The sequence below is a fragment of the Oncorhynchus masou genome, chromosome 9 (genome assembly GCF_036934945.1).
Source record: "Oncorhynchus masou masou isolate Uvic2021 chromosome 9, UVic_Omas_1.1, whole genome shotgun sequence".
Taxonomy (NCBI): Eukaryota; Metazoa; Chordata; class Actinopteri; order Salmoniformes; family Salmonidae; genus Oncorhynchus; species Oncorhynchus masou.
In genome coordinates this window covers 72,668,061-72,678,931 of record NC_088220.1, presented here as the reverse complement: position 1 = coordinate 72,678,931, position 10,871 = coordinate 72,668,061, and the positions used below count along the sequence as shown (strand labels likewise).

At 46.0% G+C, this 10,871-nt stretch overlaps 1 protein-coding gene across 5 annotated transcripts; it reads left to right on the top strand.

Annotated features, from left to right (window-relative positions):
• Nucleotides 1-2,496: 2,496 nt before the first annotated feature.
• Nucleotides 2,497-10,190, top strand: LOC135546612 (alkaline phosphatase, tissue-nonspecific isozyme-like). Of its 5 annotated transcripts, none has more exons than XR_010456602.1 (6): nt 2,497-3,060; nt 3,399-3,522; nt 3,900-4,521; nt 4,879-4,983; nt 9,376-9,492; nt 9,667-10,190. XR_010456602.1 is itself a non-coding variant. In XM_064975178.1 (6 exons), exons 4-6 carry the CDS (start codon nt 4,386-4,388, stop codon nt 9,972-9,974), a joined length of 561 nt encoding a protein of 186 aa, XP_064831250.1. In that variant the 5' UTR covers nt 2,497-2,622; nt 2,961-3,060; nt 3,399-3,522; nt 3,900-4,385; the 3' UTR covers nt 9,975-10,190. The 5 variants fall into 5 exon arrangements, 3 of the variants coding, with proteins under 3 accessions (XP_064831250.1, XP_064831248.1, XP_064831249.1); XR_010456601.1 differs by having other exon boundaries at nt 4,829-4,983; XM_064975178.1 differs by lacking the exon at nt 4,879-4,983 and having other exon boundaries at nt 2,497-2,622; nt 2,961-3,060.
• Nucleotides 10,191-10,871: the final 681 nt, after the last annotated feature.

Below are 10,871 nucleotides of genomic sequence, written 5' to 3'. Positions count from 1 at the left end.
GAACTCCACGTGGGTCGTGCGCGCTGGGACCACCAGATTAGGGTGGCCGCGGCCACGCGGTGTGGAGCGTTTGTATGGTCTGTGCAGAGAGGAGAGAACAGGGATAGATAGACACATAGTTGACAGGGTACAGAAGAGGCTACGCTAATGCAAAGGAGATTGGAATGACAAGTGGACTACACGTCTCGAATGTTCAGAAAGTTAAGCTTACGTAGCAAGAATCTTATTGACTAAAATGATTGAAATGATACAGTACTGCTGGAGTAGGCTAGCTGGTAGTGGCTGCGATGTTGACACTACACTAATCAAGTCGTTCCGTCGAGTGTAATAGTTTCTACAGTGCTGCTATTCGGGGGCTAGCTGGCTAGCTAGCAGGTTGATTGCGTTACGTTACCTTAAAAGAACGACAATAGCTGGCTAGCTAACCTAGAAAATCGCTCTAGGCTACACAATTGTCTTAGATACAAAGACGGCTATGTAGCTAGCTAGCTACGATCAAACAAAACAAACCGTTGTACTGTAATAGTTACTACAGTGCTGCTATTCGGGGGCTAGCTGGCTAGCTACGTTAAAAGAACGACAATAGCTGGCCAGCTAACCTAGAAAATCGCTCTAGGCTACACAATTGTCTTAGATACAAAGACGGCTATGTAGCTAGCTAGCTACGATCAAACAAAACAAACCGTTGTACTGTAATAGTTACTACAGTGCTGCTATTCGGGGGCTAGCTGGCTAGCTACGTTAAAAACGCGACAATAGCTGGCCAGCTAACCTAGAAAATCGCTCTAGACTACACAATTGTCTTAGATACAAAGACGGCTATGTAGCTGGCTAGCTACGATCAAACAAATCAAACCGTTGTACTGTAATGAAGTGAAATGAAAATGTGATACTACCTGTGGAGCGACGCGGAATGTTGACCGGGTAGTTGGAGTTCAATTCGGTAGAGGTTGGCTAGCTGTTGGCTAGCTAGCTAGCAGCATTTCCTACGTTAAGGACGACAAATAGCTGGCTAGCTAACCTCGGTAAATTAAGATAATGACTCTAAGTCTACACACTCTAAACTGCACAATTATCTTGGATACGTAGACAACTATGTAGCTAGCTGACACTACGCTAATCGAGTCGTTCAGTTGAGTGTAATAGTTTCTACAGTGCTGGTGGACAGTGGATGTTAGCTAGCTGCTTAGCTAGCTGCTGGGCAGATACGTTAGGACGACGAAATACGATAATTATGCAATTATCGTTGATACAAAGACGGCTATGTAGCTAGCTAAGAAGAAATTGCTAAGATTAGACAAATCAAACCGTTGTACTATAACGAAATTAAATGAAAAGTTATACTACCTGCGGACCGAAGTGTAGATGCGACCGCTCGCTCCAACCGGAACCGGAACAAGTATATTTAGAATGAGGCTGTCACGTAACCAAATGTGGAAAAAGTGAAGGGGTCTGAATACTTTCTGAATGCACTGTAATAACAATAGCACCTACATTGCTCATGTGATGCCACATGCCTCCTGCCTGGGCCCACATGCCACTCACTGTAACCCCACCCCCACCCCCCGCAGTAACACAGCGCCAACACACCCTGCCCTCAAAACCACCCTCACACTGCTGTTTTCACTACTCACACTACTGAGTTCAGGGCTGCTTCTCTCTGCGTGCATCTTCATAAATGTGTGTGTGTGTGTGATTGGAGGGATTTGAGTGTTAAGATGTGTTATGTTGAAAGTCTGTAGTGAGAGTGTGTGGGAGTATATGTAAAAATCTGTTCATAAACAAGTTGCCATAATTATATGCATACATGATTAACTGGTGTGTGTGTTTGGCAGCTATCTCCCAGAGGAGAGCCCTTCATCCATCCAGTCCCATTGGACTCTATTATGTAAGTCATCATGAGTCCTTTATCCCCATGAGTCTACTGGGTTATTAATGATCTACTCATTTATCATCCCATTTATGATCTGTGTGTTTGTTCCCGATTGTATTGGCAGATCTAAGGTCAGTGTTTATAGTGTGTTTAGTGTAAGCTCTGTTCCCACACGTTCCCTGTTAGTGTGCCTTTGATCAACTGCTACAGTCTGTTCATCAATAAAGTAATAAATAAAAGCAATCATTCAGAGCTGTTGTCTGTCACCACTGGTGTTGGTTGTCTGTCACCACTGGTGTTGGTTGTCTGTCACCACTAGTGTTGGTTGTCTGTCACCACTGGTGTTGGTTGTCTGTCACCACTGGTGTTGGTTGTCTGTCACCACTGGTGTTGGTTGTCTGTCACCACTGGTGTTGGTTGTCTGTCACCACTGGTGTTGGTTCTTAGTCGCTACATTGGATATCTTCTCGTTCGGTGGGTCTATTGTTGAAGCTGTTAACCACTGGTTGGCCAGAATCAGTGGGGAGATCCCAAAGATACTAAAGGGTGTGTGGCCTATGGTCCGTATCAGTCGGTTTTATGACCTGCCATTATAAATGACCGACGGTAAGGGAGGGCTGGAATATATTCCTCTGTTTCTCTGAGGGGTGATCAGAGAGAAGAACTGTCTTCTCTTTAGAAATCATCATGGAAACTGTCCATCGTGGCCCTGTGTCTGCTGGGAGTTTTGGGTTCAACCACAGCCAAAGGTAAGAAACCTGTCCAACACATCTTTACAGTGGATGGTCACCTGGCCTGACTTCTCATCGACTTTCTCATCGACATTCACTATTACTTTCTTCTGAGTTTTGTTTTTCATGATATGCACTCCTTTCATTGGTTTCTAGTTTCCCTCTCCTCTCAAACCTTCTCACTCTCTCCTTTCAAGAACATATTTCCTCACTCCACCCCCAGTCTTTCTCACCTGATCTCGCTCTTCTCCTACTCTTCCCTCTGATCTCCTCTTTACTTGTCTTAAACTTCTAAACTCTTAAGTCCTCTTCTTTCACTCCTCTGTTCATCCTCCTCTCTCACCTTGCTACACAAGTTATTCTGAATCTGCCCAATCAACGAAGTAGGAAACAACTATCTGCGGTCCTAATGGAACAGGATGGACTTTGACGCTGTGGACCCTGACTACCTTATGGGTGACTATTACTCTCCCTGCTCTGCTCTCTTCCTGCAGTAAAGAATTGTAGTATTCTGGAAAGCTGGGTATTTGGAGGTCACAACAAACAGTACTGCTGATGCTTACTGTATATCAATAGACACTGCAGTGTCCTTGGTTCTTTCACTTTCTTACACTTTAGAATAGAGTACCTCATCCTGCCTTACCTATTCTTACATCACTTAGCCTACATATTTATTGTTAACATTGGCTAAGATGATACTGACCCCTTTTATCACACATCATTTTCACAGGCTGAAGCGCACTGAGTACGATCTCACTCTTTTTTTCTTACCTGATGAACCCTGTTCCCTGCAGCCCTGTGACCTGCACTTTTATGTGGAGATAGACCCCACCATGGACCCGTCCATTGCTGAGACCACAGGAAACGCCATCCGCATCCTCAACAAAAACCCCAAGCGATTCTTCCTCCTGGTGCAAGGTGAGCAAAGGGTTAACCAAGCTGTCAGTCAATGAATCGATCCATCAACCCAATTCCAACAGGTTCCTCTTTGAAATGGGTGTACGGTTGTTTGTTAAAATGGAATCAATCTATTGAGTGAATAATCACACCACTTGCTTATATAATTGAACACCAAGATGCATTGATTTCAAAGTGTGTGTAACCTTGTTTTTGTGTCTTGCCTCAATATAGAGGGTAGTTAGTTGCGGTGCTGATGCTGTGTGCCTCTCAGCAAGACAGTTAGGGACTGCAGTACACTACATGTATCTGCAGACTGTAGTAGGATCTGCATGTGTTTGCCGCAGTGTGAGGAGGGGGAACATAATGTTGGGATGTGACATATTACTGTTCTACAGCGGTGGCTCTTGGGCCCAGGCCCTCATCCATCCTACCTTCAATCTGAGACACCATCCTGGGACCTGATTGTGCTGTTGAGCGTCTTGTATCTTCAACAATGAGTTTTAAATAACACATCGCAGCAGGCTTTAAATAGAGCTGGGCATATGGTGCACCATACCCTCTTCTCCTGCTCCCTGGGGATCCAACATATTAGCCCAACTCCTCTCCACTTTCTGACTGCACTGATGAGGAGAACAGGAGCTAGGTTGGTTTTACTTGCCTAAGTTACACTTGTAGAGTAATTTCAACTTTACTCCTTGTCCCTTACACACAGACCTACGGTCAGCTTACCTTCCCCCAATCTTAACCTTAAATCATTAGAGATGACACCACAATCCTGAGCTGAGATCAGTGTTTATGGGTAACTTCATCCTTCTCTTTCTCTCTGTGTGTCACGTGGCCGTATCGACCAGGGCCACCATGCCAGCAGAGGCTTGCACGAGATGGTTGCCTTTGACAACGACGTCGCCAAGGGCCTGGAGCTGACCAATGAGGAGGAAACTCTCACCCTGTTGACAGCTGGCCACTCCCACGCCTTCACCTTCAATGGATACCCCTTCAGAGGCCAAAGCATTCTGGGTAAGCAATGACCTCACAAAAACAACTTTCTTCATGGATTATGGTTTGTTTTCCCCATAGAGTTAGTGTTGGTTATTTTAGTCATCATTCTGAATATAGGGCTTTTCCACTGCAGTGTTTTTTATAATTAAAGGGATGTTTGGTCAGCTGTTTTCAGTGGTTCCACGATTAGATGTTTGGGTCAGGTCATGCTAAGTTTATGAAATTATCAATAGTCATGTTGCATTAGTTTAGTAATGTGCTTATGTAGTGAAGCAGTAAGAATCTCTCCCCCCTTTACATACACACACCCTTCCTCTGTGGACAGGAACATCCTCATTCTGACAGATCTCCCCCACCTTCCTGCTCTGCACCCAGGGTTGCCATGACTGCAGTTTTCCGGCCAAATTGGGATACTTTGAAAACGACTACTTGGGCTACTTCTAAATTGCAACATATTACCCTGCTAGAACTGATAGAACGGTGAGAAAGCATTGGAAAACTATTTAAGGCCACTGCAGCTCTTTAAACTACCTCTGAGCAAATTGTTCTAAAGTCAACCGTTCTAATGTCGACTTGTCTTATGGATAACCATATCAAGCGAAGGGTTTTACTCATGCTCAGTTCTAGGGTCTGGAGTGCTGTGGGAATTTGAAATGGAAGGTCTGGAACTCCCTGGCGTGCTTCTGTTATGGAAAAAAAGTCCATAATGAAATTAGATTAAATGTATAGAATGATAGGGTGCATTAGAGTTACCAGCCTCAGATTGCAGGCTAAATAAATGCTTCACAGAGTTCAAGTAACGGACACATCTCAATATCAACTGTTCAGAGGAGACTGCGTGAGACTGCGTGAGTCAGGCCTTCATGGTCAAATTCCTGCAAAGAAACCATTACGAAAGGACAAGAAGAAGAGACTTGCTTTGGACCAAGGAACATCAGCAATGGATATTAGACCGGTGGATATCTGTCTGTTGGTCTGATGAGTCCAAATTTGAGATTTTTGGAGGAGGAGGTGTGATGGTGTGGGGGCCCTTTGCTGGTGACACTGTCAGTGATTTGTTTAGAATTCAAGGCACACTTAACCAGCATGGCCACCACAGCATTCTGCAGCGATACACCATCCCGTATGGTTTGCACTTGTCAACAGGACAATGACCCAAAACACACCTCCAGGCTGTGTAAGGGCTATTTGACCAAGAAGGAGAGTGATAGAGTGCTGCATCAGATGACCTGGCCTCCACAATCACTTATCCTCAACCCAATTAAGATGGTTTGGGATGATGGAGTAGCAGTCAGATGTCTTGGTCCTTCGTCTTGTCGTGTTCCCTGTACAGTGCCTTGCGAAAGTATTCGGCTCCCTTGAACTTTGCGACCTTTTGCCACATTTCAGGCTTCAAACATAAAGATATAAAACTGTATTTTTTTGTGAAGAATCAACAACAAGTGGGACACAATCATGAAGTGGAACGACATTTATTGGATATTTCAAACTTTTTTAACAAATCAAAAACTGAAAAATTGGGCGTGCAAAATTATTCAGCCCCCTTAAGTTAATACTTTGTAGCGCCACCTTTTGCTGCGATTACAGCTGTAAGTCGCTTGGGGTATGTCTCTATCAGTTTTGCACATCGAGAGACTGAATTTTTTTCCCATTCCTCCTTGCAAAACACTGGCCCCTACACCGCGACGTCCCCTGAATGCCCATCTGCTAGCCTGCTAGCCACTTTCTAAGGTCTTCGAAAGCCAAGTTAACAGACAGATTACCGACCATTTCAAATCCCACCGTACCTTCCACGCTATGCAATATTGTTTCAGAGCTGGTCATGGGTGCACCTCAGCCACGCTCAAGGTCCTAAACGATATCATAACCGCCATCGAAAAGAGACATTACTGTGCAGCCGTATTCATCGACCAGGCCAAGGTCTTCGACTCTGTCAATCACCATATTCTTATCGGCACAATCAACAGCCTTGGTTTCTGAAATGATTGCCATGCCTGGTTCACCAACTACTTCTCTGATAGAGTTCAGTGTGCCGGACCTCTGGCAGTCTCTATGAGGTGCCACAGGGTTCAAATCGAGGGCAGACACTTCTCCGTGTTGTCACCAAAGCACTATATACCACCCACCACTGCGACCTGTATGCTCTCTATGGCTGGCCCTCGCTTCACTCGCCACCAAATCCACTGGCTCCAGGTCATCAACAAGTCTCTGCTAAGTAAAGCCCCGCCTTACCTCTGCTCACTGGTCACCATGGACTGCAAAAATCACTGAAGCTGGAGACTCATCTCTCCCTCACTAGCTTTAAGCACCAGCTGTCAGAGCAGCTCACAGATCACTGCCCCTGTACATAGCCCATCTGTAAATAGCCCATCCAACTACCTCATCCCCATACTGTATTCATTTATTTATCTTGCTCCTTTGCATCCCAGTATCTCTACTTGCACATTCATCTTCTGCACATTTACCATTCCAGTGTTTAATTGCTATATTGTAATTACTTCACCACCATGGCCTATTTATTGCCTTCACTCCCTTATCCTACCTCATTTGCACACACTGTAAATGAGCTTTTTCTACTGTATTATTGGATTGTATGTTTGTTTATTCCATGTGTAACTCTGTGTTGTTGTATGTGTCGAACTGCTTTGCTTTATCTTGGCCAGGTCGCAGTTGTAAATGAGAACTTGTTCTCAACTAGCCTACCTGGTTAAATGAAGGTGAAATAAAAAATTAGTTGGACCTCAGAGTGAAGGAAAAGCAGCCAACAAGTGCTCAGCATATGTAGGAACTCTGTCAAGACTGTTGGAAAAGCATTCCTCATGAAGCTGGTTGAGAGAATGCCAAGAGTGTGCAAAGCTGTCATCAGGGCAAAGGTTGGCTACTTTGAAGTATCTCAAATATTAAATATATTTTGATTTGTTTAACACTTTCTTGGTTACTACATGATTCCATATGTGTTATTTCATAGTTTTTGTCTTCACTATTATAGAAAATAGTAGAATAAAGAAACATTTGAGTGGTACTGTATGTTGAAATGACAATATAACTGGAGTCATTGCAAATCAATTTGCCACTTGTGTAGCCTACCTGGAGCTGCAAACATATTTAATAAATAGCCTAGAATCCTGTCTGCCCCCCCCTTTCCCAAGGTGTCACCCCTCACAGCTGTGTTTACCTCCGAGGTGGTGGTGTGCTCCACTAGACTGAACCCTGTCTGCCCACCCCCCCTTTCCCAAGGTGTCACCCCTCACAGCTGTGTTTACCTCTGAGGTGGTGGTGTGCTCCACTAGACTGAACCCTGTCTGCCCCCCCCACTTTTCCCAAGGTGTCACCCCTCACAGCTGTGTTTACCTCTGAGGTGGTGTTGTGCTCCACTAGACTGAACCCTGTCTGCCCCCCCCCCCTTTCCCAAGGTGTCACCCCTCACAGCTGTGTTTACCTCTGAGGTGGTGTTGTGCTCCACTAGACTCAGCTTCTGCCCCCCCCCCCTTTCCCAAGATGTCACCCCTCACAGCTGTGTTTACCTCCGAGGTGGTGTTGTGTTCCACTAGACTGAACCCTGTCTGCCCCCCCCCTTTCCCAAGGTGTCACCCCTCACAGCTGTGTTTACCTCTGAGGCGGTGTTGTGCTCCACTAGACTCAGCTTCTGCCCCCCTTTCCCAAGGTGTCACCCCTCACAGCTGTGTTTACCTCCGAGGTGGTGTTGTGTTCCACTAGACTGAACCCTGTCTGCCCCCCCTTTACCCAAGGTGTCACCCCTCACAGCTGTGTTTACCTCCGAGGCGGTGTTGTGCTCCACTAGACTAGCTTCTGCCCCCCCCCCTTTCACAAGGTGTCACCCCTCACAGCTGTGTTTACCTCCGAGGTGGTGTTGTGCTCCACTAGACTGAACCCTGTCTGCCCCCCCCCCCCTTTCCCAAGGTGTCACCCCTCACAGCTGTGTTTACCTCCGAGGTGGTGTTGTGCTCCACTAGACTGAACCCTGTCTGCCCCCCCAGCTGTGTTTACTTTTCCCAAGGTGTCACCCCTCACAGCTGTGTTTACCTCCGAAATGGTGGTGTGCTCCACTAGACTGAACCCTGTCTGCCCCCCCCTTTCCCAAGGTGTCACCCCTCACAGCTGTGTTTACCTCCAAGGTTGTGGTGTGCTCCACTAGACTGAACCCTGTCTGCCCCCCCCTTTCCCAAGGTGTCACCCCTCACAGCTGTGTTTACCTCCGAGGTGGTGTTGTGCTCCACTAGACTGAACCCTGTCTGCCCCCCCTCCTTCCCAAGGTGTCACCCCTCACAGCTGTGTTTACCTCTGAGGTGGTGTTGTGCTCCACTAGACTGCCTCAACTTCTGCCCGGGAGACGCCACTGGCACTTTGACACTTCCTCTCCCCTGCAATTACAGAGGAAAACAAACAGCTTAGATATTTCTCTCTTTCCCTGCCTCCCCTCTGCCTCGCCCTCCCTCTTCTCTCTCCCTCCCCTTTCCACCTCTCCCTCTCTCCATCACTCCCTCTGAGGCTCGCCAGCATTCAGGCCTCTGTTTCTCCTTCCACCTCTCCCTCTCTCTCTCTCTGAGGCTCCCCTTTGTTCAGCCCTCTCTCTCTGTCTCTCTGTCTCTGACTCCCCATTGTTCAGCCCTGTCTCTCTGTCACTCTCTGTATGTGTATGGCTCCCCAGTGGACCAGCCTCCCAGGTCTTGGTGATTAATGCAGTAGTGAAACACTGCGCAGTTCATCAGTAGGGGCTGGAGAGTCTAGTACTTCATCTGAAGACTCAACAACCTGCTCGGCCCCTAGCTCCCCCGGGACACGCTCCTCTCTCACTGTGTGTGTGTAAGACCTTTAAATTGGGATGAACCCCACTGTGTGTGTGTTTCACAGGGAAATCTCCTCTGTATGAGAAGGATATGCTGCCTTACACAACCGTGATGTACAGAAACGGCCCTGGATACAAAGTCGTAGACAACAAGCGCCCTGACAGCCATAAAGTGGACACAAGTAAGAAACCAAAACTAGTATCTGTTCTTGTATAGTTTTCCTCTCTGTACAATCATCCCTTCTCCTTTGGCCTTCTTTATAAATATTCCTCCTGCTGCATGTTTATCTCTCCAGTCCATATTCACATATTTATTCATCTCTCTCCTCTCCTCCCCCTCTATTTCTCTTGGTCAGAGTGGAAGGACTACATGCAGCTGTCTGCAGTGCCCCTGGACACTGAGACCCATGGTGGGGAGGACGTGGTGGTACTGGCCCGCGTCCCCTTGGCCCACCTCTTCCACTGGGTCCAGGAGCAAAGTTACCTGGCCCATGCCATGGCTTACACTGGCTGTGTGGGATTGGACCTCAGGCACTGTGAAGGTAGACATCAACACACCAACAGGATCCTCATCACTACTACTGCTGGTGATAGGAACAGTGCACTATCCCAGGTACCCTCCATCTCTCTCGTTACTGCCCTACTGGCTGCACTGCTGCAATGAGAGACTGGTGAAGGTGGAGAAGTGGGAGGGAGAGTAAGAGAATGAAAGTAGAATAAAAGAGATCCATCTGTTTTGCTACTCCTCTTAAACAAATACATGTGCTCTTTAACAATATGTTTTGTCAAATAATTGTAAATTATGAGAATACTCACATTTGTATATGTTTATTTAAATAGATAATATATTTGCTGCTAATAAAAAGTATATGGACTAGAAGATGACCGTTCTGCCAACTTTGTCTTCATTTCAGCCCTGAGTCAATAATAACACATTGGTTAGTCAGTGGAAAAGTGCTGTAGGCCTATTTAGCAGTGTGAGGAAACCATAGAAGGATTAGGATTGGGGAATGACTAGTTCCCTCCTGGCGGCCAAAGCCGTTTGATCTCCTATTCTAATATCTGCGTCGCTAATTGAGGATCGAGGGCGCCAAGTGTTTGATGACATTACTACAGCAGGCCATTAATAATGCACAATATTTAAAGATCACCTATTTCCGTCGCATAATGACAGATTATGGTAATTATTTTGTACAGCTGTTGCAGAATTTGGCTATTACGAGTGTACGGACCCTCGTTGCACCCAATTGTCTCTTATTTTTAAAGCATCAGGTCATTTCCTTGTAGTTGTAGACACCCTTCAAACTATTGCCATTGTATTTGTGTAATTGTATAATCCACCATCCGTGTAGACTACTTGTCGAACAAATAAGAGGACCACAATGGAAATGAATCTGTAGACTACTTGTGTTTTGTGTTACGTTAGTCTACTGTGTACTGCTATCTCAGCCAAGCCTAGACAATTGATTGAGTTTATTAAAATAGTTCGTTGGATCTCAGAGCTATTAATTGCAATATAGCCTTAGCAAATATATTTTGTGCGTCTGGCTTCATGCTGCAT

Bases quoted from the DNA above. Each gene is read 5' to 3' on its own strand.
- LOC135546612 (XM_064975178.1), top strand. From the start codon at position 4,386: ATGGTTGCCTTTGACAACGACGTCGCCAAGGGCCTGGAGCTGACCAAT. The intron at 4,522-9,375 runs GTAAGCAATGAC...TGTGTTTCACAG, and splicing joins CAGAGGCCAAAGCATTCTGG to GGAAATCTCCTCTGTATGAG. The intron at 9,493-9,666 runs GTAAGAAACCAA...TCTCTTGGTCAG, and splicing joins CAGCCATAAAGTGGACACAA to AGTGGAAGGACTACATGCAG.